Source organism: Carettochelys insculpta, chromosome 3 (genome assembly GCF_033958435.1).
Source record: "Carettochelys insculpta isolate YL-2023 chromosome 3, ASM3395843v1, whole genome shotgun sequence".
NCBI classification, from domain to species: Eukaryota; Metazoa; Chordata; order Testudines; family Carettochelyidae; genus Carettochelys; species Carettochelys insculpta.
In genome coordinates, this window is record NC_134139.1 from 4,023,365 (window position 1) to 4,050,514 (window position 27,150).

The following is a 27,150-nucleotide window of genomic DNA, read 5'->3' on the forward strand; positions in this document are numbered from 1 at the left end:
TTGCTCGAACCTCCTCAGTGCCTGGCTGTAAGCCCTCTGCTGCTCCAAGGTGTCCAGGACAGCCTGTGAGCGAGAGCCCGCCCTGCTGGGAGGTAAAGGGCAGCCTGAGCTCAGGCTGGAGGGTTGGGTGAGTCGCTGTTTGCCTGGCGGATGGGCATGTCTCCAGGTGTGCGTCAATAGGGTCGTCAGCTCTCCCAGCTGGATGTCATGCCACAAAGGCTGCCTGGTCCCATCGACTCAGGAAGTTGGCAATCTTGAATAAGGGGCAGCTGCCCTCCTCCAGAAGCTGGGGTGGTGAGGGCTGTGGCCCCCTCTGCTGTTAGCAGCAGGAGGCTGAGGCTGGAGGAGGCGAGACCCTGTCAGAAGCTCTAACTAGGGAGTTGGACCACCTCAGAGGGGCACAGACTGGCTGCTGCCAGAACAAGCCCAGCAGTGCCCCTCCCCGCCTCTGCCCTGTCACTGAACTTTCCAGGCCTCTGTCTGCATCTCTTGGCCTGCAGGCTCCCTCTGGTTGCTGTATGCTGCATTCCCAGCCCGTCCCCACAGCCGCTGACTCCTGTTCCTAACCTGACTGGTGTTCAGGCTGTCCCCTCTCACTGGGCTCCAAATTCTGCAGAACCCCCTCTCATGTCCAAAGGTGGGAAGCCAGCCCAGCCCTCTGTGTCAGACAAGGGGACCAAAGGGGGGGCAGCTCCTGCTGGGGGGAGGGAATGGGCCTCTACCCCCCCCCCCCCGAAAGCTGCTCTAGCTGAGGATGCTGGGGAAGGCAGGATCCCTCCCTTCTGCTGGCACTAGCTGGCTGTAGTGTTACCCACTCAAGCTGCAGAAGGGACAGGACAGCTGAGTTCTTGCTGCTTCCCAGTTCAGTCCTGCTCCGAATCCAGAGCTTTGTATGGTGCAGCGTCTGCCTCCGAACTCCTGGGTTGGGGGTCAGAGCTGTGGGCCATTGACTCCAGTAGGGAGGGGAGAGCCCCCAGGGTGGGCTATTTCAGCCTCGCCCGCCCTGTCAGTTGGTGGGTGGCTGCCTGCCCTGGGGGGAGAGCCCCGATTCCCAGGGGCTGTTCCTGGGTGGATGGCTGTCCTGGGGGTTGCTGAGCCAAGCTGGGCCCCTGCCCCTGATGGCGGCTGTGGGGCTGTGACCCTTTGCAGGACTAGGCACTGCTGGAGGGGAGGAGGAGGAGGGCAGGTGGCTGGCTGAGTGGGGCTCCCGACAGGAGGGGTCCCCAACCCCCTAGCCATCCCGAGGGGGGTGGTTGGCTCCCAAGGGGGGGCACTGGGCCCACAGCCGCCCGCCTGCTCCGGCCAGGCTGGGCGATGCACTGGGCCGATCCCAGCACGGGGACTAGGAATAAGGCCGGCAGAGCTCTGCTGCGGGGCTGCCCCCCACGGGCCCGGCCTGGCCCCGCTCGAGCCAGGCCCGCTCTCCGGCTGGGGCTCGGTCCCTTTAAGAGCCCCCCTCCCCTCGGCCCCTCCGGCTGACGTCACGCATGAGCGCAGCTCCCCAGGAATGCATGCAAATCAAGCCCCGCCCCGGCGGCCAATGGGGCGCGCCGCTGGGGCCCCCGCGGCCAATGGCGAGCGGGGCCCGCGAGCGCGGGGGCCAATGGGCGGGAGGCGCCGGCTCGCACCATATAAGGAGCGGCTTCGCCATAAAAGGCAACATTGTATCGCTTTATATGGGGGGAAAGTGGCGCGCGGGCGGCGGGCCGGAGCGGGCCGCCGTGTAGCGGGAGCGAGCGGAGCCGAGCCGAGCCGAGCGGGGCCGGGCCGGGAGGAGGGGCCGCCCCGGGCCGGGCCCATGGCAGCGCCGGCCTGACCCGCCCTCGCGGTCCCTGCGCGGCTCGCACTGCGCGGCACCATGTTGCCCAGCCAGGCCGGGGCCGGCAACGGCGCTGCCGCCTTGGCCCGCGGCTCCGCCATGGCCATGGGCCGCGCCGCCCCGGGCCGCTCGCCCGCCGGGGCTCCCCGCGGCGCTAACGGCAGCCGCGGCCCCGGCAACGGCGCGGCGCTGGCGGGCGGGCGCTTCGAGCGGGACGCGGCGGCGGCGGCGGCGGGCGGGCCCCTGTACAGCGGCAGCGAGGGCGACTCGGACTCGGCGGAGGAGGACGAGCTGGGCGGCGGCGGCGGCGAGCGGCGCGGCGCGAAGCGGAGCCTGGGCGACGTGGAGCTGGGGGTGGTGGTGGGGCCCGAGGCGGCGGCGGCGGCGGCGGCCGGGGGCTTCGGCGGGGGCGGCGGCGGCGGCGTGAGCGGGGCCAAGCCCGGCAAGAAGACGCGCGGCCGGGTGAAGATCAAGATGGAATTCATCGACAACAAGCTGCGGCGCTACACCACCTTCAGCAAGCGCAAGACCGGCATCATGAAGAAGGTACCGGCCGGGCGGGCGGAAGGGGCCGGGCCGGGAGCCCCCTGCCTGCCCCGCTCCGAGCGGCCCCGGCCCCGGCCCGGCCCGCCAGAGGGAGCGGCGGCGCTTCCTGCCCTGCCAGCTGCGGCCTGGGCCTGGGCCTGGGCGCGCAGCCTGCGGGGGGCCCGGCGGTGGGGGCCGTGGTTGAGCCCCGGGCCGGTGGCGGCGGGGCGCACCCGGCCCGGAGCGGGGGGTGGCGGCCGGAGTGACCCCCGCACTGGCTCCTCTCGGGGGCTGTCCGGCCCTGCCGGGAGGGGGCCGAGGTCCTGCCTGCGCGGAGCTCCCCTGGCCCGGCCCTCGGAGCAGCGGGCTGGAGCTCGGGCCGGCCCTGGCCGGTGCCCCCGCCCCCCGCCCGAGCTCGCACGCTGGGTTATGTTTCGCTGCCCTCAGTCAGCCCCGTCTCCAGCGGCCTGCGCGGGCGGGCGGCCCCTCTCACCCGGGCGGCCCTCCGCTTGCTGGTTCCCAAACGCCCCGGATGCGCCCCTGCTCCTGACGCCCAGAACCGAGGGCTCGGTCCAGCTGTGCTTCCTGGAGCTGCAGAGCTGCTCTCCCCCTTCCTGCTGTCACCGATGGGCTGGCGGGGGACGCCTGGTCTCCGACCTCCTGAGCTCTAGCCAAGGGCACAGGCCGGGCAGCGTGGGCACCGGGCACTCCGGGGTGCCGGGAAGACGGGGTGTGCAGAGAGGTAAGAGACCTGGGCTTTCCCAGGGGCTCTTGGCCCTCGTCCCGCAGCGCTGGCTGCTCAGCTTTCCTGGCACTGCTGTGTGGAGGGACTCCTGAGCTTGCAGAGGAGCTGCGGTGCAGGGACAGGGACGTAGTGCGGGGTGCTGCTCTGTGGGTTCGAGGGGCTTTAGGAGCTGCCCATCTGAATGGGCATGGGGCTCGCTCTGTGCAAGGCTGTCTGGCATCCCGTCTCATGGGCACTCCTGAGGCACTTGTTAGCCAGTCGGGGTAGCCGCTTCAGGGTGAGTGGGGTTACCCAACCGGTGGGAGGTAGCGCCTGAGTGCAGCTACCTGGAGCCCGGCCCTGGGTCAGCCCTGCGAACCTGAGCCCTGCGGGGAGACACACACCTGCGCAGGAGATGGGTACCTGGGCTAGCCAGCACCTGAGGAGCGAGGCTGGGAGGAGGCCACCCGAAGGACTCCAGCACTGGCAAGTGCCAAGTAGCGGCCATTCAAGGGGCAGGCTGGTGCCGTGCCTGTGTGCTCCTGGGATCTGCTGTCCCCAGAGAGCTCAGAGCCCTCCGGTGCTGGGGCTGGAGAGCCAGGTGAGCGAGGAAGGCTGGAAAACATGGCCGTTATGTGGAGGGAGGCGCAGCCCAGGTGGGCTGTGTGGACGGCTGTGCCACCGCCTCTCACCAGCGTGGTACAGCGGGTTAGAGACAGGTGGTGAGGCTGGGCTAGGGCCGGGAGGGCTCCTGCCTGGAGAGTGATTTGGTACCCTGGGAAGGCAGCGAACTAGGGAGCGTGGTAAAAGCCGCGAAGCGATGACTGGGGCAGAGGAGTTGCCCTTGGCTTACCCCGGCTGGAAAAGGCACTGGGTCTCTCTGGCTGTGCCTGTGTTGGCAGCACTGATAGTTAAACCTTCTGCCCCCTCCTGGCCTCGGCCAGCCTTTGGCAGGGCTGTCCGGAGGAGCGCCATGTGCCGGGCACTGCTGGCTGGCTCCGATTTGATCCCACAGGGGCAGAGGGGGGAGCTGCCGGGGCAGCGCGGCCTGGGGGAGCTGCCAGGCCGTATCAGGGCTCCGGCGGCTCTCTGGGAACCTGCGCTGGGTCTGTAACAAGGCGGAAGTGCCCGGAGCCGCAGCACGGTGCCCTGGAGGGCAGGACGGTGCCTTGCTGGGAGACCAGGGGCTGGGCCCTTGGCACGCCCGCCACCGCCACACTGCAGCCTGGATGCATGCGATGCTCTTGCTGGGACCACTCTGGGACCTGCTCCTTGCTCCTGTGGACCCCTGGGCAGCGCCCCCTTCTCCTGCCTGGCTGTGCAGACATCAGCTGCGGCCGCTGCCCTCGGCTGGTGGGGAAGGGGGAGTTGGCCGGGGAAGCAGAGCTGGCAGCTGACGTGCGCCGCTCCAAGTGCTGCTGACCATGGCTTTGTCCCCACTGGACTCTTGTGGAGCCCCGGCTGCTCCAGCTGGCACTGCCCTGTGTTATGCTGTGCGCTGGGCAGCGCCTGCGGGCTGCCCCTGCAGGCTGGTGTGGCCGCTGCCCTGTCGGCAACAGCCACGCAGGGGATGGCCCCTGTCAGACTAAACCTGCTGCAAAAGCTGGGCCAGCGCTGCCTCCGGGTTGTGGGATCCGTGGCTGCTGCTGGGCCTGGCCAGGCCAGTGCTTGCTCCCACGATCCGTGGCTGCTCCTGGGCCTGGCCTGGCCAGTGCTGCTACCAGGTTGTGGTTGGAGCTGCTGCTGCAGGGGATGCTGGCTCTGGGAAGCTGCTCCCCTCTGCAAGCCGGGGGCCCTGGGGCTCGGGCTGGGATGTGCTGGGCTGGGTCGGCGGGACAGCCCCTGCCTGTGTGCACTCGCAGTCCGGGGTCATCTGCGTCTGGGCTCCCAGGGTGCTGGGCTGGGTCGGCGGGACAGTCTCTGGGCTCCCAGCCCTTCCGGGGCGAAGTCGCCTGTGACTGTGGCTGTGTCCTGCTGGCTGACTTCCACGGCCACGGGCATTGGGGTGCAGGGCTTTGCCTGTGTGCAGGGCAGCGAGGAGGGAAGGTGTCTCGGTGCTGCCGGCAGGGCACCAGGCCGAGGACTTGGGAGCTCCGGCAGCATTCAGCCGGGGCCCTGCTGGGGACCCCGTCCTGCGGGTGCCAGGTGGGGAGCCAGCCCCCGGGGCAGGAGTGGGCACAGAGGAGAGGACGTGTCCGTGCTCCCCCAGCTGCCTGGCTCCGTGGGCTTGGTGGGAGCCCTGGGGCAGAGGGCTGGGATGGGGGCTCTGTGGCTGGGGGAGGCGAATGGGTGGTGGGCGCTGCCAGCCTGACAGTGCTCTGCTCTCCGCAGGCCTACGAGCTCTCCACGCTGACGGGCACGCAGGTGCTGCTGCTGGTGGCCAGCGAGACGGGCCACGTGTACACCTTCGCCACGCGGAAGCTGCAGCCCATGATCACCAGCGAGACTGGCAAGGCGCTGATCCAGACCTGCCTGAACTCCCCAGACTCGCCTCCCCGCTCTGACCCCACCACCGACCAGCGCATGAGCGCCACCGGCTTCGAGGAGACCGACCTCACCTACCAGGTGTCGGAGTCGGACAGCAGCGGGGAGACCAAGGTAGCTCCCCCGCCTCGGCGCCGGGCTGCAGAGGGCAGTGGGGACAGTCTGGGAGGTGCAGCCCAGGTGGGCAGGTGCTGGCTGGTGAGGGGGGTGGGGCAGCCCAGCCAGTGGGGGAGAGGGTGACAGGTGTCCCCACCCCTGCAGCTGCTCCCTCCTTCCAGCCCTGTTATCTCGTGCTGCTCTCTCTCTCATTGATAAAAATTTGATTCTGCCTCCGTGGCCATATAAGGCTGGCTTCGCCTCGGCGGAGCCCTGCCAGGGCCCCTCACATTCCTTATACGCTGCAGCTGTCTCCGGCTTTGGGGCTGGCCTCGAAGGGGGCAGGGAGGACCCGGGGGGTGGGGGTGGGGGTGGGTGGCGGAAACATTTGGCTGGCTGGGCTGTCGCTGGCCCTGCTGCTGGCAAAGCGCCCAGGACACGTGGGGCTGCTGCTCCCTCCCTGGGAGGGTGGTCTGCTCCTAGCTGCCCCCCTGCTGGGAAGCCTGCGCCGGGCGTGGGGGTGTGCAGCGGCGGGGGATGGGGGAGCTGAGCCATCTGGGGACAGGGTGGCTGTGGGCTGGGAGATAGGCCTCCAGCGAGGGCCCGCGGGGAGCTGGGGGATGGGCTGCCTGGCCCTGTTGCAGGGAGATTACTGCTCTCACCCCTGCGCGCTCGGTATGGGTGGGGGGGAGTCTTGGCTGTGTGGCCCTTCTGCCGGTGCACCGGAGTCCAGCCAAACAGTTTCTCCCTATGCCAAGGCTCACCTGCCAGGGAGGGGCGGGCAGGGGCCCAGGCGGAGCGGCAGATGGGCAGTGCCTGGGGTGGGGAGCTGTGCGCCTCTCCATGGGTGTGGCTGAGCCCAGCGGGTGGTGTGCAGGGAGTCCCTGCTACATGCTGCTTTGGGGCACTGGGGCTCTCCTGCCCCCTCTGTCAGACTGGGCCTCAGGACAACACACGGGGCTTGCTGGGCGTCCGCTGCTGGTGTGGCCTGGGGCGGTCCTGAGCCGCCACTGCCCTGTTTCCAGCTGCTGGGCTGCAACTGCCTCCCCGGGGGGTGTTCCTGGGCTCTGGGGCACGCGCCCTTGTCTGTGACAGCTGCAGGCCGGGGAGGCAGTGGGGGGAGGCCTGGGCCCTTGCGGGGCTGGCTGGCAGGCACAGGGGAGGAAGTTGCTGGGATGCGCCAGCACTGGCAGCGCTGCCACGTGGGAGTCCCGCTTGTCTCGGCCCCTGCCTGGCGCGTGGGACGATGCCCTGCACGGCCCCAGGACCCAGCTGGGATGGGCGTCCCGGTGCCCAGTGCTCCCAGCCGTGCAGCTGAGTGCCGGGGAGACACCCCACTGCCCCCTTCCCTGCCTGCTGCGCTCTGGCCGAGTGGGCCTGGGGCCTGCGGTGCCCCAGGGGCTGCCGCCAGAGGGGTAACGACAGTCCGCTGGTGCCCAGCCCCAGGAAAGCAGAGGGCAGTTGGTGCAGGCGCGGGCACGGCAGAGCTCCCCCAGCAATCCTTGGGCCCCTCTCCCCTGAGCACCTGTAACGTATGGGCTGGACGCCCGGCCGGCGCCTCGGCCCCTGGCCCAGGAGGCATGGGCGCCGGAGCCAGTCTCGGCCCAGGCAGCCAGGCCTGGCCCGGGCTCAGTGACTCTCGCTGGTAAACGTTGGCATCTGGTTCCCACCCTGAGCCTGTCTCGTGTCAGCTGCCAGCGCCTGGGTCGTGCTCTGGTGGTGGGGTCCCTGCTAGCAGAAGTCTCTTCCCCTGAGTCGGCTCCGTCGCTCCAGGATAACCCAGACTCTCTCCTCTCGGTGCCCGGCTGCAAAGCCCGCTCCTGTTCACCCACTGCTTTGTACTCTGTGGGGCCGTGTGCGGTGGTCACCCTTTGGCTTTTGCTGGGGAAACCGAGATCCGTTGCCCTTCTTCCTGTAACACCCTGGCCCTGGGGGTGGGCGTGCAGCTGGTGATCAGTTGTCAGCCACCTTGGGAGGGTCACTCGCTTCCAGAGGAAAGGCCATGTCTGGGGGGTGGGCCCCTGGGCTTTGTTCCTGGCCAGGTTGAGCCAGCCTTACGCGCCATGTCAGCAGAGTCCCCTGCATTCGGCCATCTTGCTTGCAGATGCGGGGCTTGCTGCTGGACCCTGCTTGAAGGCCTTGAAGTGCTGAGCTGGGAGTGGAGCCCCTGGGGTGCCTGCTATTAGGTCCCCGGTAGCTGTTTGCTGAGGTGTCGGTGGGCTGCGGCCGTCTGGGCAGTGGCCTGGCTCCTGGCGAGCGTGTGCTACGGAGTCTGAGGAGGTGGGGGTTCTTGCCGTCGTCTTCATCGCTTGCTCTCGCCATCTCCCTGGAAAGGGCCCCTGGCTGCTCTCTGCGTGGCTCCGCTCGCCAGCCTTGTGCTGCTCCCGCGGGTTCCCTGCAGCTTGCGCCAATGGCAGGCTGACCCGCCGATAGCTGCCTGGGTCACCCGCTTGGCCCTGGTATAGCAGAGGTGCAACGTGGGGGCCTTTTTGGCCAGTTCTCTGCCACATCCTGCGCGCTCAGCCACTGACATCCACCTTTCCTGCCTGGGGCTCTGGGCAGCATCCGGCAGCAAGCGTGTGGGAGAGCTGAGGGCGTCAGTTGGAGGCTGCAGGCCTTTCTCCTCTGGCCCAGGCAGAGCGCAGGTGGCAGGGCAGGCTGAGCTCTCCCTGGCGCTGGCCTTCCAGGGAGTGGCGCTCTGTCTCAGCCCCTTTCTGAGCCCAGCGGGGAGCTGCCAGCGCCGGCCGCACAGGGCGGTGTTCGGAGAGGCCCAGGGCTGCCTGGTGCGGAGGGGATGAGCAGGCGACTCTCCGTGCTTGCGGGAGGGCCAGCAGGAGGGCTGTGAGGAGGAGCTGTGGCTGGGTGGGGGGCGGGGGTGAGCTGTGGGACCAGCAGCCTGGGCGGGGGGGGGGGGTTTGCAGCCCCCTTCCTGGGAGGGGTCTGGGACTGGGCCGGGCAGCAGCAATTCCTTTAATTCTTCCCACCCATGTGCAGAATGCATTTTATTTGCACCCAGCCCAGGGGACAGGTAACTGCCGTGTTGCCAGGGAGGGTGGGGGGCTGCAGCAGGCTCCTGCTGTGGCCTGCCAGGAGCGGGGAGCAGTTGCTGGGGGCCCCGGAGCCGGCTGGCGAGTGCTGGGACTGGCTCAGGCACTCGCTACTCTGTCCCGCTGAGCACTGTGCCCTGGGCTGCTGGGTGGTGCACATCCCGGCTGGGTCTGCCGGGGAGGGCCAGACTTGCCTCCCTCCCTCTCAGGCCTGGCCTGGCCCGGCCACTGCTACCCCGGAGCGGTTCTGGGCCTCTGGCCCCACTGGCTCAGTAGGGCAGCCAGCCCTGCCCCATGGGGGAAGGAGGGGGCGAGGGAGGAGAGGGGTCAGCTCTGTCCCCAGGGCCCTGTTAATTCCCCTGCTAGCTGGGGCTCTCCTTTGCCCTGCCATTGCTCTGGGCTCCCTGCCAGCTCCCCGGAGGAGCAGCGTGGGGTGGGGGCAGAGAAGAGGGGAGGCCTGGGCCAGTGGCTGGGGCTGTCTGTCTGCTGTGCCCACGAAGGCTGGGCTGGGGCCTCCGTTGCCCCCAAGGGGGACAATGGCCCCGCAATCAGCTGCAAGGGCCCTGCCACGCTGGCCAACCCGGGAGCCCACAGCTAGAGGGAGCCACCGCCTCCTCACGCTGGCCAGCCTGGCCCTGTGCCCGGGCTCCAGCAGCCTCTAGCACATGCTCCAGGCCCGGAGCAGGGAACCAGGGGAGCCTGCGCCTCGAGGCCTGCAATGGCCGGAAATGGTTGGGCTCTGCTGTGATGGCCCCGGCTGGCAAACCACCTCCACTGCTGCAGCTGAGTCCCTGTGGGAGTGCTGGGCCTGGCCCTGACAAAGGGAACAGCTGCAGCGGGTGAGGGGCTGGAATGTGGCTGCAGCCCGGCGGTGCCCAGGGCTTAGGGCTGGTCCTGGTCTGGTCCCGGCCCTGGCCCTGGCCCTGTCCTGGGGCTCAGGCACCCCCCTGCTCCGTGCAGAAGGATGTGGGGGCTGCCAGCCTAGGCCCACCGCTTCCCTTTCCCTCAGCTCCAGGCAGTCCGGCTGCCTGGCCGGCTGCCTGCCAACCCCACGGGCTGCAGGAGCTGGGGCCACCCCCTGCCTGCTGGCTGTAGAGGGAAAGGGGTGGGGCTCTCCCAAGGCTGCTCCTGGCCCCAGCCTTGCTTTGAGAGGACGTGTTGTCTGCTCCTGGGTTCCCCCTTCCAGTGGGGCTGGCAGCTGCTGCCTGGGGCTTGGCTGGCAAGGCCCGGTCCCTTCAGGGCTGGCCTTCGGGAAGGCTGCCTTGGCCCCAGTCACCCCCGCGGGGCCAGGAGTTGGGTGCTGCTAGCGCTTTCCAGCTGGGGGGTGGAGTAAATTTTCTGCTCACTGAGGTGCGTGGGGGTGTGCACCACCCAGGGACAGGCTGCCGGCGGCGGCCGCCTGAGCGCTCAGCTCACAGCGCAGGCAGGAGCTGGAGGAGGGACACCAGGGCTGGCCGGACCCTGGAGGCGAGTCCCTGCCCCCGGCTGCGTGAGGTGTCGAGTACCCAGCGAGCGCGTCGCCCTCCTCCGTGTGCCGGGCAGGGGGTCGGGGCCTGGCAGCTCCGGGCCTGTGTGTACGGGAGCCTGGCAGCTCTGCGGCGTAAGCAGGGCTGCCGGGACTGGAGGCAGCTGGCCGATGGCGGGGAACCCTTACGCCTATGCTCAGCTGAGCCCACTTGCAGCCCTCGGACGGGCCTGTGGGGAAACTCCCCTGCCTTGGGTGCTGCTGGTGGCACCGAGGCGCAGCCGGGGCCTCGCACCAGAAGCCCTGTGCCCTGGAAGGGTTTGTGCCGAGTTACCGTGTGCTCGGAGCTCCGGGCTCTGTCCCTCTGGGCCCGTCCCACTGGCAGGCCGGGCCCGGGCGCCCCATCTGGAGGGTAATTGGGGGCCAGTCTCTGGGGCTGACCTGCTGGTCCTTCTGGCTATTGGAACTGCGCCCTGTGGGGAAGGGTCTCTGGTGGGCTGCTCTGTGTTTGGTAGCTCACAGGTTGCCTTAAGCATGCGTGCTCTGGCTGTGTGCTCCTGCGGTCTGTCCCTTACCCCTGCGCCCCAGCATCCGGGCCACACAGCAAAGTGGGGACCCCGTGGCTGCCCTGCCCTTCCCTGGTGAGGCGGCGCAGTGGGGTGGATGGAGGAGAAATCCCCCAGGGAGCTGGTGAGCCTTGCAGGGAGGTGGGGGTGTTTGCGCCAGAGAGCACCCGTGGGCACCGTACCCAAGGTGCTCTGCTGTCTGCGCCCGCCTGGCCGGCCACGACGGAAGTGCTGCTGAGCCCTTGGCAGCACCTTGGGCAGTCCCAGCTCTGGAGCTGGCTGGGGTCACCCTCTCTTGCCCTCCCCGCGGCGGGTCCTTGGCTGCGGCCGCCCCCGGCCCTGGTGGGGCAGCAGGAGCCGGGACTGAGCTAATGGAAAGTTAATTTGCCTGGCTCCGCTCCGTTATCACATGTCGTTCTAATTCGGACGGCAGGGAATTTCAGAGCCGGGCGTGTGGGGATCGGCCACCCAGCCCTCCCCTCCCCGGGGAGACGGGGCCACGGCTCCGGATTGGCTGGGCCAGCCCAACATGGGCTGCCTTCCCTTTTTTAGCCGTCAGGCCGGCGGTGAATTCCTGCCTGTTGGCAGCCGGACAGGCCGGCTGCAGCACGTGGGAGCTGTGGGCCTGCACTCGCCCCGCAGCGCTCCTGCCGGCACCGCAGCCCTGGGGCTGGGGGGTGATGGTGTGCGGCCCTGCTCCTCCCACCCTGTGGGCGTGCTCGCTCTGCGGCCAGCGGAGAGCCCTGGAGCCCTCTGCCGGGCGGGTGGGCGGGCGGACAGACCGACAGGGCCTGTCTCTGCCCGGTGTGGGCGTTTCCCTGTCACATCCGGCTGATCCCCTCCCCGTCCTTGGTGAGCAGCCAGGCCGGGCTCCTGTGCAGCAGCGAGTGCTTTGCCTTGCTTCTGGGCTGGGCAGGAGGCTGTCCCCCTGCCCGTCCCTCGTGCTGGCTGCTCGCGGGCATCTGGGGCTCCACCAGGACCGTCGGTGCCCCCTTGGAGTGGGGTTTGGCTGGCGACAGAGCCTGGCCCGTGTGCTGATTGGCTGCCAGCTGCTCAGCCATGGACAAGCCCTGCGTGTGGGGGAGACCCTTGTGCGTGCCCTGGCGGAGTGCCGGGGGCCCGTGAGTGTGCAGGGGTGGAGTGTGCCCTGGGCGTGTGCCACAGCTGGGTGTGCCTGGGGGTGGAGTGTGCTCAGGGGCCCTGGGGACATGCCGCAGTGTGTCACGCCTGTCGCGGGGGGGAAACGTGTCGGCGTTCGGTGGACTTTTGCTCAGCCGGTTTCAGGAATTGCAGGCTGAGGCCCTCCCCCAGCAGCGTTTGGAGGGCCACTGGCTGCCTCAGCCGTGCTGCAGACCAGGGTCTGCTTGTGCGCTGCCCCTTCTGTCCTGTTCGCAGCCCGGCTGCCCAGCTCCGGTCTCCAGCAAAGCCAGAGTTGACGCTCTTGGCCTTTGCCTCCATGCTGGGGGGCTCTAGCTCGCTGCTGGCTGCCGTCGTCGGCTGGTTTCCAGCGGGATGCGTCGGGCTGTTTCGGTTCCGCAGCCCAGCCTGGACCCCTCACCCAGTGCAGCTCCGGGGCGGCAGAGGGCCCTGGCTCTAGTTGGCAGGGCTGGAGAGGGCCGGGCTGAGGGTGCTGAGGCTGGTGGGGCTAGGGAGAAGTGCCGGGGCTGTAAATGCTCCCCAGATGTGACCCTGGGGACAAGGCGTCTCTCCCCACACCCCACAGAGAGCAGGGCAGCAAAAGTGAGGCCTGGCGGCTGGGCTGGGCTGGGCTGGCTGGGGGTGGGTTGTTGATGGGCTCAGCTTAGTTTGTGGTGTGGCAGAGGCCAGGGCTGGCTGGAGGTGGGTCGCGGATGGGGCCTGAGGCCCGGCTTGGTTTGTGGTGTGGCAGAGGCCAGGGCTGGCTGGAGGTGGGTTGCGGATGGGGCCTGAGGCCCGGCTTGGTTTGGGGTGTGGCAGAGGCCAGGGCTGGCTGGAGGTGGGTCGCGGATGGGGCCTGAGGCCCGGCTTGGTTTGGGGTGTGGCAGAGGCCAGGGCTGGCTGGAGGTGGGTCGCGGATGGGGCCTGAGGCCTGGCTCAGCTCTCGCTCACCAGTTCCTCTCCCGCAGGACTCGCTGAAGCCTGCGTTCACAGTCACCAACCTGCCGGGGACAACCTCGACCATCCAGACAGTGCCCACCACCTCCACGTCCATGCAGGTCAGCAGCGGTCCCTCCTTCCCCATCACCAACTACCTAGCGCCTGTCTCCGCCAGCGCCAGCCCTAACGCCGTGACCAGCGCCAACGGGACCGTGCTCAAAACCACGGGCAGCAGCGCCGTGGCCTCCGGAGGCCTCATGCAGATCCCCACCGGCTTCACCCTCATGCCAGGTCAGTGCCCGCTGGGTGTCTGGCGCCAGGCTGCCAGGCAGCGTCAGCCCTAATGCCGTTACCAGCGCCAACAGGGCTGTGCTCAAAACCCCAGGCACCGGTGAGCCCCCTGCTGCTAGGCCGTGCCCCAGGGGTGGGTGGGGATGGGCTCGCGCTGCCCCCAGGGCTGGTGGGGAGGATGGCAGGGACCCAGGCTGAGCCGTGCGGCTGTGCCCAGGGCTGCCCCAGGAGGAAGCTCAGCACAAGCTGTGCGGCTGGAGGGGGTCTCGCTGAAGCCTTTTTTTCCCCCTCCTTTCGGCAGGTGCTCCGCTCCCTCCAGGGACACCCACCATTCCTCTCACTCAGTTACAGCCGCACTCGCTGGCCGTCTCTGGCCAGCAGGGCCAGGCGGCGGCGGGCACAGCCGGACAGCTGCAGCAGGCCCAGCCGACAGTCTTCCGTTTCCCCGCCGCAGCTGGAGGGCAGATTGTGTCTCTGACAGGTCAGCGCTCGCTTCCCCTCGGCTCACTGGGGGGCGGGGGGCGGCGCCCGCACAGAGGAGGCTGAGCACCAGGCATTCAGAGCGCAGTGTTGGTAGCCTAGCCAGGCCTGCTGTGTGCTGCAGGGGTGCTGCAGTCCTGTCCAGCAGGGCTCATGGTGGTCTCGAAAGCCTCTCTGGTCAGAGGGCTGGGTGCAGGCTGCCTTGTGGCTGGAGGGGGACGTCCGCCCCAGCCCGGTGCCTCGGGGGCAGGTCTCTGTGGCAGATGGAAGGGCTGGGCAGAGCGGAGCGTGGCAGGGGGAGGCGCGCAGAGCAGCAAGCTCTGCCGGCTGCACGTGGCTGTGGAGAGAGCGGAGGCTTTTGAGGGCCCCGGTGTCTCTGGAAGTGGGTGTGGGAGAAGGAGGGTACCAGGGGGACTCCAGCCCAGCCCGGGGAGCTGTAGGCTGTGGAGGGGTGACTCGACCTGGGAGAGAAGCAGCAGGACAGTAAGAGCTGCTCCACCAGAGGGGTGTCACGAGAGGCGATTGGCTAGTAAGGTGCCCAGTTGGATGCTGGGGGTGCGTTCCCCTGAATTCCCTCTGCTAGTGACAGGCCAGGTCGGAAGTGAAGCCGGTGTGCAGGGTTACAGAGCAGCGAGGATGGCATGGCTGGCTAAAAGCCACACTCCAGTGCCCCCATGTGTTATGGGGCAGGACGCTGGGATCCCCAGGGCATGCCCCTGGGCTTGTGCTGTGTGTTTACAGTTGTCCTCTCAGGTGGTCCTGTGCCTCTGTGTGTGATTCTGAGGGGTTGTGGGCCCAACTGAGAGAATGTGCCATGGGCAAATTTCTTGAAACTGGACCGCTTACAGCCCAGGCTGGGGTCCCCTTCCCAGTAGGACGAACCACAGCTGCCCCAGAAGTGCCTCTGGCCAGCTAGAAGCTGCACAAGCCAAAGCAGCAATGCCCAAACCAGTACCCGTCCTGTGCAAGTGAGAGGTTACGAAAACCCATTTCACCGAACCTACACAGATTCTCGCAGCCCACACAGCGACCAGCCACATTCCCAGGTCAGTAGGTACTTGGATGTGACCCAAAGCAGCGCACTGGTTCAGTCCTTTACAACCTAATATCTGAAGGCTTAATAGTATGGAGAGAAAACTAGGGTGAGAGAGAAATTGCTAAGTGGTACGTTACATACATCAGTCACAGCAATGGATGCAGCTTGCAGGCGTGTGCTGCTTTCTTGAGTTTCTGAAAATGCATCCTTCTGGGGGACAGGCCCCCAGCCCACACGGGCTTAGTTCATGAGGGCTGAAGAGCAGAGGTGGTTGCTACCAGGGTCATACTTACAGATTTTGCCCTGTGGAGGGAAAAGCCCCTTTCTTCTTCTTGCTGGCAGTGGTGGAACACCTGCCCAGGTGGCCTGCTGGGCACTCTGCCGTTGGCTACATCCCAGATGACAAACCCCCAGTTCCTGAGATGTGTGTTTGACATCTGAGTCCTTGGTTTAGTCCATCATCCTGGCTGGGAGGAGACCACGCGTCCCGCTGCGGTTGTTAGCTCCAGGATGTGTCTCATACAGGTGTAGAGCCGGTATCCATAACTGCACCGACACGGAGCCTGTTTACGCTCCTGGGGTGGCTGTGCCGTGCGCGTATCGTCAGCTTTCGTCAGACACCTCCCTTGGCCCACCTGGCACAAGATTTGGTGCCAGTTTAATGCGGTGGTTACAGGATTGTAAGAATCCAGTAACGGCCCACTTGGAAACTGGGAGGTGGGGCCAGGGAGGGGCACATGGGGCACATGGCGCTGGGGCTGCTCTAACAGTTCTTCCAGATGTCGTGGAGGTGCAGTTCTCTGAAAACTCCCATCTGCATGTGCTCTGGAGGGCTTTGTCTGCAGCCAAAATCCCCTTGCGCGCTGCCCGCTTCGATTGCGCTGGTCCGTCCCTGGGATGGCTCTCCCAGGGCTGCGTCTACCCTGTGCGCTCGGGTGGTCTGGAGCGGGAAGGGGAAGCAATTGCAGTGCGTTGGCGCAGTGCAGGTGTTGCGGATGGGGCTCTAGAGCAGGGGAGTGGAAGGGGACCTGCTCTAGCAACGGGCAGGCTGGGCAGGGAGCAGAGGAGGGATCTGTGCCCCTGAGAACACACATCCCTCCCGAGCCTGGTGCCAAACCCGGGATCCCTGAGTCCTCCCTTCCTCTGCTGGCGGCTCTGGTGTCAGAGGCCAGGGCTTTGCCTGGGAAGGAAAGGCCTAATCCTGTGGCTGATCCCCGCTGTGCTTGGATAGGAAGCTGGCTTGATGGTCAGGCCCAGCAGGTGGTGGTCAGTTGTTCAATATCTGGACGGCGGTTGTTTTCAAGTGGAGTGCTGCAAGGCTCGGTTCTGGGGCTGGTGGTGTTCAACATGTTTATTAAAGACCTGGATGAGGGACTGGGTTGCACCCTCAGCAAGCTTGTGGATGACACAAAACTAGGGGAAGAAGTAGATGCATTAGAGGATAGAGAATTCAGAGTGACCAAAGTGGAGGACTGGGCCAAAAGAAATCTGATGCGGTTCGGTAAGGAGAAGTGTAGAGTCCTGCACCTGGGGCAGAAGAATCCCAGGCATTGTTATAGGCTGGGGACAGACTGGCTCAGCAGCAGTACGATGGAAAGGGACCTAGGGGTTACGGTGGGTGAAAGGCTGGATATGAGTAAACCGTGTGCCCTTGTAGCCAGGAAGGCTAACGGCATAGTAGGGTGCATCAGGAGGAGCATTTCGAGCAGATCTAGACAAGTAGTTATTCCCCTCTATTCAGCACTGGAGAGGCCACATCTGGAATATTGTGTCCAGCTTTGGGCCCCCCAATATAAAAAGGATGTGGATTTGCTGGAGCAGGTTCAGCAGAGGGCTACAAAAATGATTGAGCTGGCGCACAGGATCTAAGAGGAGAGGCTGAGGGATTTGGGCTTGTTTAGTTTACAGAAGAGAAGACGTAGAGGTGATTTAATAGCAGCCTTCAGCTTCCTGAAGGGGAGCGCTAGAGAGGAGGGTGAGAAACTGTTCTCAGTGGTGTCAGATGGCAGAACGAGGAGTAATGGGCTGAAGTTGAAGAGGGAGAGATGCAAGTTGGATATTAGGAAAAACTACTTCCCCAGGCGGGTGGTGAAGCATTAGAATGTGTTGCCTAGAGAGGTGGTGGATTCTCCATCCCCTGAGGTTTTAAAGTCTTGGCTTGACAAGGTCCTGGCTGGGATGACTTAGTGGGGGTTGATCCTGCTTGAAGCAGAGGACTGGACTAGACGACCTCCTGAGGTCCCTTCCAGCCCTGTGATTCTGATTCTGTGCTCAGCCACCTGCTTTTTAAACAGCCCTGGGGCTGAGTTAACCCCTGTTAAAGGAACAGGAGTGGTGCAGCATCCGACTCTCCCGCCTCGGCAGTGCATCGTGGGAAAGCCTTGGTCAGGGCGGGGTGGGGCCACGTGTCCAGCGATGAGGACGTGAGGGCTGAGCCCAGGGTGCTCGGCAGTGGGAAGGAGGCTGTGTGCGCGATGCTGCCGCTGCCGGGGCTGGCTGGAAGGGAGGCGTGCGTCTGTCTGGGCAGGAGCCAGTCGCAACCTGGGAGATGTCCAGAGCTGACAGCTCTGGGGGTTTTGCCCTGCTCCGGAGCAGCTGATCCTGGCTGGGGTCACAGGCAGGACCCTGGGTTGCTCTGAGCTGGCCCCAAAACCCACCCCAGCTCCGTGCTGTCCCTTGGAGCAGGGGTGTGCTTCCTGGCCCAGCAGGTTAGCCTGGGGGCCGTGTGCCGTGTCTTCAGCGCTGGGGAGAGAGAAGCTACGTGGAGAGTCACTTGGCTGCTGTGTCCTTTGCAGCCACAGCAAGCTTCCCTGTAGTACAGGCAGCCTGGAGCCGGCTGGCTGTTCAGGGTGTGGGTCTCGGCTACGGCTCTGCGCTCTGGGCAGGGCGGGAGGGGCAGACGATAGCCTGGGGCAGGCGCTTGCCAGCCCTGCCCATGTCCTGTTTGCAGCAGGGTGGGCTCCAGAGAGTGCTACCTGGGGGGGTCGCTGCCCTGTCTCCAGGGCTGCTGAGCCCAGGTGGGGAGCGGGAGGATGCAGGCGTGCCCCAGCCCTTGGAGTCGGGGCTGAACGCCCTGCTCCCATCACCCTGGCCTGGCTGCTGGTGCGGGGCTGTGCGACTTGTGGCTGGCAGGTCCATGCGCTGCTGTCGGGGGGGGCGGCGTCTGAGTGAGCGCATGATGAAGGGCTCCTTCTCCTCTCCCCTGCCAGGTGGCACCGTGACGCAGCAGGTTCCCGTGCAGGCCATCCAGGTGCACCAGGCCCCGCCACAGACGTCTCCATCCAGTGACAGCAGCTCCGACCTCGCCCAGACTTCCTCCAGCGGCACAGGTAACCTGCTCTGCGAGGCCTGGCTGCTCTCACCCGGCTGCGCTGCCTGCGTCCTCAGACCTGTGGGGCCCATACCTCAGGCAGGCAGGGCTGGGGAGCCCTGGTCAGGGGGGTGGGAGTCAGTTTCAGGGAAAAGGCAGCTGCCCAGGGTGGGGCGCTTTCTCCCATGCCCATCTCCCTCCAGCCCACTCAATGCCCTGCCATTTCCCTGGGTCCCCCTCCCGCAGGTTTGCTCAGCAGATCTTGCAACCCTAGCCGAAGAGCCCTTCTGGGTCCCAAAGAACAGCCCCAGCCAGACCATTGCAAACCAGGGGCCAGCTTCCCCTGCTGCACTGGCTGCTCCCTGCTACTCCGACCGTGCCATGAGCCCAGCCTTGCCAGCAGGGCCCAGAGCAGTACATGCTGCGCGCCATCGCCCTGAAATCAGTCCCTCGGCCTCGTGGAGAGATCCCCGCACGCAGTCTGTTTGGGATTAGCCTCTGCTCTTGGTGAGAGAAGCAGTGAAACGCCTCCACCCAGAAGGGCAGGGTCCTGGAGATACAGCCAGGGCCGTGTGCCCACAGGGGAGCAGTTCGGATAATGCCGGCAGCTTTGTAGGCGTGTTCTGAAGAGAACGACCTGGCCTCCTTATGGCTCAGTGCACTTGCTACCAGAGGGAGCCCAAGCTGGGGTCTGAGTTTGTATCAGCCACCGTCCGTCACATCACAGCTGGGGAACAGGGCGAGCATCTTCTTGCTATGCACCTGTCTGCAACGCAGGCGGGGCGAGCCTGTGTGAAGGTGCCAGAGCGCAGTGTTAACAGTGCAGCTGGAGAGCGCGTGGTGTCAGCAGGAAAACTCCCGGGAATTTTTAAGCCGAACTGATGACAGATGCCGAACTCAAGAAGCGTTGGAGTCCAGGGGAAGGAGTTCTGCATTATTCTTTGGCCTGGCATATAACGAGGTGCTGATCACAGCAGTGAAAATGGAAGGTGACTTAAGGTCATGTGATCACCATTACTTGTGCCTCTAAAGCGCAAGCAGAACACACAGCAGACCTGTGAGAGCTGTGACCTCCTGGGTTCTGTACCAGAGCCAGTTCCCCAAAGCTGCAAACACTTGGGATTCAGATCAGCCTGAAGGAAGAATTTTTGTCTGAAAAATGTGCATAATTGGGAAGCATTGAAGAGCCCATTACTAGACACTCAGTCACAACCCCCCAGTCAGGAAAGAGGGCCAGACTACTTCAAAATCTGCGCTACCCTGCCCTAGATGGGTGTGAAGGCAGCTGTGAACACGCCCACTGAGGGGAAGGGTGTATTAGTTCAGCGGTTTCTGGGCACAGCTGTGGGAACCAATGCTGGGTAGACTGCTTAAAACCAGGCCACTCAGAGCCCAGGCTGGGATTGCCTTCTCAAGAAGGCAAATCAGGCCAGGCACAGAGGTACCTCTGCCAGCCCTGCTGACCAGCCAGAAGCCACACAAGCAAACCCAGAGACTTCCCAGCTGCTCCTAATGCCCAAAACAGCAACCCCCCTACTACTCAGATGAGATTAACACCTCTGGCACCAGATCCACACAGATTCTTCCAGGCCCTGAAGGGACCAGCCACATCCCCAGGTCAGTATTCACTTGGGTCTTACCCAAAGCAGCTTCTGGGCCAGTCCTTTAGAATCTAAAGGTTTATTAACAAAGAGGGAACAGGGCGAGAGAGAAGAACAGTTCAAGTGGTTCTTTACACACCTCAGTTACAGCTGTTTGATGCAGCCAGCGATGTGATATGCTGATTTCTTGAAAGTCTCTGAGAACACACCCCGTGAGGGGCAGGACCCAGTTCACACACGCTTCGTTCATGGAGTCTGGGGACCCAAGGTGGGGACTGCCAGGGCTGTCCTGTAGCTTGCCAGGTGGGGGGGCGGGGGTGGGGTGGGAAATCTCCTTTCATAGGCACTGCAGGCGCACCTGACCAGGGTAACCCCTTGGCTGCATCCCAAAGATGAGTCTCAAATTTCTGAGATGTGTATTTGATGTCTGAGCCTTTGCCCACCATCCTGGCAGCCAGGAGACCCTGCCTCCCTCTGTGTACCCTTAGTTCTAACACGTGCCTAATGCAGCTCTCGAGCCATGTCAAGAACACCGCAAACGAACCTGGCACAAGTGTACAGGTGCTACAGGCAGTCTCAGGGCAGTGCCAGCTTTCATTAGACACCCCCCTCGGCCCACCCTGCGCAGTGTCGGTGCCATAATATCCAAGGGGGACAGAAATGGCTTTCACATTTTGTTTAAAAATCTGGTCATGTCACAGAGGGAGAAGAGGACAATTGTCCTTGGGCCCAGGGCTCCTGGCTAACTCCACTTCTGCAGCGGTGGCTGAACCCTGGGGCCTTTAAATCACCACGCACAGGCAGCTCTGATGGCTGTGTGTGTGTGTGGGCTAACAGGGGGGTGCCTCCAGCCCTAACCCTTCTGCCCAAGCCTCCTGCCCCCTCATGCACGTTGCTCAGGGGCAGAGTTTTTAATGTTAGGGACAAAAGGAAACCTGACGATGGCATTGGTCCATTTATTAGCTGGAAAGAATCATTCTCGAGAAGCTACTCAGAAGAGCTAGATGTGTTCAATAAATAAATATCTTTTGTAGTGAGGGAATAAAGAGCCCCTAATCTGTTTGGATGATGATGGTGCTAATATTACCTCCATTGACTCACATTGCTGCAGGATATTAAACAGAAGCAAGTGAAGTTTGACATTTTTAAAACAAGCAGGGTCAAATAACTTGCATTCAAGAGTTTTAAAAGAGCTGGCTAATCAGCTCCCCGGGAGCATTAACGTTGCTTTCCGACCACTCTTTGAACCTAGGAAGGTTCCAGAAGATGGGAAGGAAGCTAATGAAGTGCCAGTTTTTAAAAAGGCTAAATGGGACAACCCTGTTACTCATGGGCCCGTCAGCCTGACTGCGGTCCCGAGTACGACAACACAGCAGCTGAGGCAGGAGGATTCCACATTACCCCCCTTTATCATTTCTTAATAATTACAGCCAAGCCCTGTGGGCAATGAAGAGTGTGGATGAGGTTTCAGGTTTGGTTGACAAAGGTGCTGGTGCTGAAGTAACCTAATCAGGCTTGGTGCCACAGGAACACGGCTGGATTGCAAACTGACTGTCCAATAGGTCTCAGAAATAACTGAACAGGGGATTGTCCAGGAGATGTGTTTCCTGGGGGTCCCTTGGGCCTTGGCCCTGTGCTGTTGAACATCCTTATCAGGGACCTGGGAGAAAACATAAAATCATCATGGCTGTAGGTGGCAGTGTAATAGGATGGGGTTTCTGAGCACAGCTAGAGAAATCAATCCAGGGTAACTGTGCTAAAAATCCAGGCCACTTGCAGCCCCAGGCTGGGATATCCTCCTTACTAAGGCACATCAACCAGCCCCCACACCGCACCTCTGCCAGCCCCACTGGCCACCTGGAAGCCACACAGGCAAACCCACAGGCTTCTCAGCTGCTATACCAGCCCAGACCAGCAACCCCCAACTTCAGGTGAGAAGCTCTTAAGCCTGTTTCACCCAACACCACACAGATTCGTCCATATATTCTTGGATCTTACCCAAAACAACACATTTACCAATGTCTTAGCTCTAATAGCTAAAGATTTATTAACAAGCAAAAAGAAAGAACAGGCTTAGAGAAGAATTGTGAACACAATACTCTAGTATGGCAGAAAGATCTAAGGGTTATAGTGGACCACAGTCTAAATATGAATCAACAGTGTGATGCTATTGCAAAAGAACCAAACATGATTCTGGGATGCATTAACAGGTGTGTTGTGAACAAGACATGAGAAATCATTCTCCCGCTCTACTCTGCACGGGTTAGGCCTCGGTTGGAGTATTGTGTCCGGTTCTGAGTACTGCATTTCAAGAAGGATGTGGAGAAATTGGAAAGGGTCCAGAAAAGAGCAACAAGGATGATCAAAGGTCTAGAGAACGTGACCTATGAAGAAAGGCTGAAAGAATTGGGCTTGTTTAGTTTGGAAAAAAAGAAGATTGAGGGGGGACATGATAGCGGTTTTCAGATATTTAAAAGGGTGTCATGAGGAGAGAGAGACCTTGTTCTTCTTGGCCTCTGAGGGTAGAACAAGAAGCAAAGGGGTTAAACTGCAGCAAGGGAGGTTTAGGTTGGACATTAGGAAAAAGTTCCTAACTGTTAGGGTGGACAAACAATAAATTGCCTGGGGAGGTTGTGGAATCTCCCTCTCTGGAGATATAAGAACAGGTTAGATAAATGTCTGTCAGGGATGGTGTAGACAGTACGTGGTCCTGCTGGGAGGGCAGGGGGCTGGACTCAATGACCTCTTGAGGTCCTTTCCAGTCCTAGTATTCTATGATTCTACATACATCAATTGCAGCTGTTGATGCAGGCCAACGAAGTTATTTACTAATTCTTGGAAGCCTTTGTAGGCATGCTTTCGATAAATGGGCCCCCCGTCCAGACAGGCATAACTCATGAGGACTGAAGAACAAGGAATGTACCTGCCAGGGCCCATCTTACAGCTTTTCATATGCAGAGGGAAAATTCCCTCCTCCTCTGTAGGCCTTGGCCCACCACCTGACCCCAGTGGGTCATTGCTGAGTTCCCATTCATTGCAGTCCCAGTGGGGAAACTCCTCCCCCCCTCACAAAAGCGGTGTTGGCTGTCTGGGCCTTTGCTCAGTCTGTTGTGGTGAGGGGGGGGAGCCCCACCACCCATTTTGAACCTCAGCACTGAAACATTCTCACAGAGCCGCAGCTAAAGGTCTATAACTCTATGTACACACATGATACAGACACGCAAGTCGTACATGTAGGTTCAGGGCATCATCGGCTTTTGTTTGACATGTCACGTGGTGCCCCGAGCACAATATTTGGGGCCCACTGTCATGCTGGGCATTAAAATGGCTTCCAGACCCAATATAAAAGTCCAGCCGTGTGACAGAGTTGGGCGGCGGTAAATAATGCAGAGGAAGGGCCCTGCTCAGGCCTTGGGAGCACTTGGCAGCTTGAGTGCAAGCGAGCAATCTGTGTTTGGAGGCGGCTGATTGTGAATGTTGGCCCCTGGGAGCCAAGTGCAGGCATGGGGGCCTCTGTCCTGGGCAGCCGGACTCTGACCTGGGTTTGAGGCTGTGACCAGAGGAGCTCCCAAGCTGCTGGGCTGTGCGAGCAGGGGAGTCTCGCAGGAGCGGAGAGGTCATTTCCCCGTGTGCTTGGCGCTGGTGCGGCTGCTGGGATTCTGCGCCCAGGTCTGAGGCCCGCAGTTGGAAGAGGATGTTGATATTGTGGGCGGCAGGAGAAAGGGGTGTCAGAGAAGAGCTAGGGTACGGCTGGCCCTGCTTGGAGTTACAGGCTCAGAGAGGTCATCCTGCTTGGCTCGGCAGAGGGAAGGCTGAGGGGGGCTTGATCAGTTGATAAACACCTCCATGGCGCAGGTTCTGAATCAAGGGCTCTGGCTTAGCAGAGCCTGGCACCGCCTGAGCCGGGCTGGAAGCCGGAGTCTTTTTAACGGGAGGAGTAAATCTCTGGAACAGCTCACCGAGCTCAGGCGGGGCTCTCCATCGATTGGCTGGATTTCCACAAGCTCTGGGGGCAGGTCTCTGGCTCTGCTCCCAGGGGTCAGACCCAGTGATCCCAGTGGGCCCTCCTGGCTTTGGACCCCAGGGTCCCCAAACCCAGAAGCTCCGAGCGAAGGAAAGAAATCCCAGCCTGGCAGTGCCCTGCTGCCCCGCGCAGCCAACCTGCCCCACTGCTGCAGGAGCAGAGGTTCAGTGCTCAGCCTTCTGGAGGGCTTTGGGGGGGCAGTCCAGGCGGCTGCAAGTCGGGCTTTCTTGGGGCCCCCTGCTTCCCTGACCAGTGCTTGCTCTCTCTTTCTGCCAGTGACGCTGCCGGCAACCATCATGACTTCATCCGTACCAACCACAGTGGGAGGCCACATGATGTATCCCAGCCCCCATGCAGTGATGTACGCACCCACCTCTGGCCTGGCGGACGGGGGGCTGGCTGTCCTCAACGCCTTCTCCCAGGCGCCCTCGGCAATGCAGGTCTCCCACGGGCAGGTGCAGGATCAGGGTAAGAGGGCTGCTGGGCTCTCCTGTGCGTGGGTCCCCTCTCCGACCCTGCACCCTGCCATGGGCTCTGGAGAGCTTTCTAGGGGCTGGGCTTGTGGCGGGTTAAAATGAGCTGACACACAGGGCTGGAAAGACGTAGCGCTGAGCGCCTGGGCCCTCGCACTGGCCTGTTCGCCGGGTGGGCGTTGTCCGGCTGTGCGTGGCTTGGCAGAGCTGGGCCACAGGGCGCGTTCTCCAGAGACACACGACTGCAAGTGCGCTGCTTCCTTGCGTGGTTCCCACCCAAACGGAGCCCTGCCGAGAGAGGCCACGTAGGGCCCTTTAAACATGGCCATCCGCGCTCCGGCCCACGCTGAGGCAGGCTGCCCTCGGGATGCGTAGCCCGTTTCCGTGGCCTGCTGACAGCCGAGGGCTCACCCAGCGGTGGGGCGGGACATGCCGTGAGCCACCCGAGGCCTCGGCCTTGGAGGGGGGCAGCTGGGTGAGGATTTTTTTTACCTCCACCTTTGCCTCCGCGGAAGCAGCCAGGTGGGTGGAACAGTGGCAAACCTTGGCTGACCCTCAGCCCTGAGAGCTGTTGTCAGAACTGACCCCTGGTACCAGACCTGCACCTGGGCAGGGATAGGGAGGAGAAGGGGGTGCGTACGGGGTAGGGGGGCAATCTACTGGGTGCACATGGGATGTGAGCAGCAGGCAGGGAAGAGCCGTGGTATGGACCCTCTGACTCCTCTGTGCTGCCTGGGGGAGGGAGGGCAGCGGTGAGCCTCAGCCGTGTGGCCCTTTGCTCTGGTGTGGGGGGCGATGCTGCACCAGGGTAGGCGATCTAAACAGGGACTGTCTGTGCGGCAGGTGCAGTCCCCCAGGTGTTCCTGACGGCCCCGTCGGGTACCGTTCAGATTCCGGTCTCGGCCGTCCAGTTTCACCAGGTAGGGGGGGACTTCGCCCACGTCCAGCCTCTCTCAAAGCCCCTCGGCGCCTGGTCCCCTCAGCTGGAAGTGGGGGTGGGCTGCCTCCCTGCAGGGGTGTGATGAGCCGTGGCCCTGGGACCGGGATGCCTGCCCTGCTGGAGGGAGGGTGGGTGTGAGAGGAGCGCGCCGATGGGCTGAGCCTGGAGCGGGTGGGGCTCTGATTGCGCTCGCCCTCTGCTTCGCAGCACCCCCAGCCTGCTGGGTAGACGGTGGCAGCATGGGCCGTGGTGGGGACAGGAGGCAGCTTGCTTGTTAGAGCAGCTCCCTTGCCCCTGCTGCTTTTGCTCTCTTGTTAACAGTGCACCCTTGGGCCCGATGCAGGGCTCTGCAATCTGGGGGGCTGGCCCGGCTCCCAGGGCCCGTGCAGCAGTGGAGGCGGCAGGCTGGCTGTGTCCTAGAGCCCTGGCTGCCGCAGGGCGCAGTGCTCCTGGGCGCTCTCCCTCTTCTCTCTCCAGATGGCTGTCATCGGCCAGCAGTCCAGCAGCAGCAGCAACTTGACGGAGCTGCAGGTGGTGAACTTGGATGCATCGCACAGCACCAAGAGTGACTGAGAGGCCCTGGAGCTGCGGCAGCTGCTGCCGGCCGGCTGCTGTCCCTGGCCCGTGGGCTGTGGCGCGTCTCGCCGGCGCCTCGGGCAGCAGCGAGCCCCTCTTGGATGGACTGCGTCACTTATTTATTGTTGCCTTGTCACATTTCCTTCACACACGCACGCACGGGGCACGGGGTGGGACGGAGCCGGGCCGGGCTGTGTTCGGACGCTGTTTCCTGGGCTTCTCTCACGCCAGCCACAGAGCACGGCCCGCCAGGGTTGGCTCACCCTGCCGTGCCAATAAACAGCGGGCGGGACACCCGGCTCCTTGCTCTGCATCTCCAGGTGCTGTTTGCCCGGCAGATTAGCACCGAGCGGGCCATGGGCCCAGCGGCAGGATGGGGGAGGAGGCCTCACTCCAGGTAGGGGCAGGGTGGTTCAGGTGACGCTGCACATCCCAGCACAGGCTCCATCCGGCAGCTGGCACACCGCGCCGGGGGGGTCCCAGGCTGAGCCTGCTCCCCCTGCTTTCCTGGTTGCTCCCCTGCCGGCAGGCTGGGTGGGCCAGGCCCAGCTCCTGCCCCGGTGGCAGCAAAGGTGGCGCGGGTTGGGTGGCAGGAAGCCCCCAGCAGAGCGAGGGCCCAGGGAAGTGAGCCCTTGGGAGAAGCGCTCCAGCCCACCTCAGGGGGTGCCTGCTTGGCCTGGTGGGCGCCCCAGGGGGTGGCGAGGCCGCCCCGCATGCCGCATGAGGAGTGGGGCCAGAGCGGCACTGCATGGGGTCAGCTGGGAGCTGAGCCAGGAGCAAGCCAGGGCTGGCGTTTCCCATCGTAAACGTCTTGTGTCCCACCTGGCCACGGCAGTTGCTCTTGTGGCCTCTGGGCTTCAGCCAGCTGCCCATAGCACAGCGCCCTGAGCACGTCTGCTCTGCTGGGTGAGCCAGGGCCACTGTGAGCTCTTGTGCAGTGGAGGTGGTGGCAGGATTGCTCTCCTACCCAGCGGGCCGTGTCCCTCCTGCAGGGGGTGCAGGCTGCAGGCAGGGCACAGCTCCTGCCACGGGTAACGCTTTCCAAAGCACCGCTTCAGCGTCAAACGGAGAAAGCAACGGATCCCCAACAGGGAAAAGCTGGGGGGCCCAGCAGGCGAGGGGGCGCCTGGGAGAGGCTGCGCTGACCTGGGTAGGCGCCACCCCAGCAGGAGGCAGAGGCGCTCGGAAGGAGCGCCCGGCCCTGCGGGGAGAGGAGACCGGAGGCTGCAGTGGGTGGCCCTTGGAGAGAGGGGGCTGCTGATTCCCTAGGGAAGGAAGCAGCTACTGTAACTTTTTTAAATTAAAGACAAGAAGCCTTGAAAAAAAAAAAAAGACTTTATTTTTCTAAGTGTTAAACTCAGTATTTATGTAATTCTCAAAGGAATTAAAGTCCGGCTCCTGTACAGTTTTCATGGGGTTTGTACTACGGGGGGCGGGGACAGGAAGGGGCCTTGCTTTTTAATTTGTATTGTAACTTTGGACATGGTTCCTCCAGCATTAGCGTTTAAGCTGCTGCCCCCCCCGCCGCCCCAGTGCCCACAGGGGCTAGGAATTGAACTGGGCCAGCTGGGCTGTTCTCGTGTCCTTTGCACCAGCATTTCTCTTCTGGTCTGGCCA

General features: G+C 63.5%; 1 protein-coding gene across 3 annotated transcripts; it reads left to right on the plus strand.

The window, feature by feature from the left end:
- Positions 1-1,701: 1,701 nt before the first annotated feature.
- On the plus strand, positions 1,702-26,907 carry SRF (serum response factor). 3 transcript variants are annotated; one of them, XM_074989276.1, is made up of 8 exons: positions 1,702-2,365; positions 5,400-5,666; positions 12,832-13,093; positions 13,395-13,574; positions 17,819-17,938; positions 23,821-24,012; positions 24,861-24,937; positions 25,435-26,907. In XM_074989276.1, exons 1-8 carry the CDS (start codon positions 1,859-1,861, stop codon positions 25,528-25,530), a joined length of 1,701 nt encoding a protein of 566 aa, XP_074845377.1. In that variant the 5' UTR covers positions 1,702-1,858; the 3' UTR covers positions 25,531-26,907. The 3 variants fall into 3 exon arrangements, with proteins under 3 accessions (XP_074845377.1, XP_074845378.1, XP_074845379.1); XM_074989277.1 differs by lacking the exon at positions 24,861-24,937; XM_074989278.1 differs by lacking the exon at positions 13,395-13,574.
- Positions 26,908-27,150: the final 243 nt, after the last annotated feature.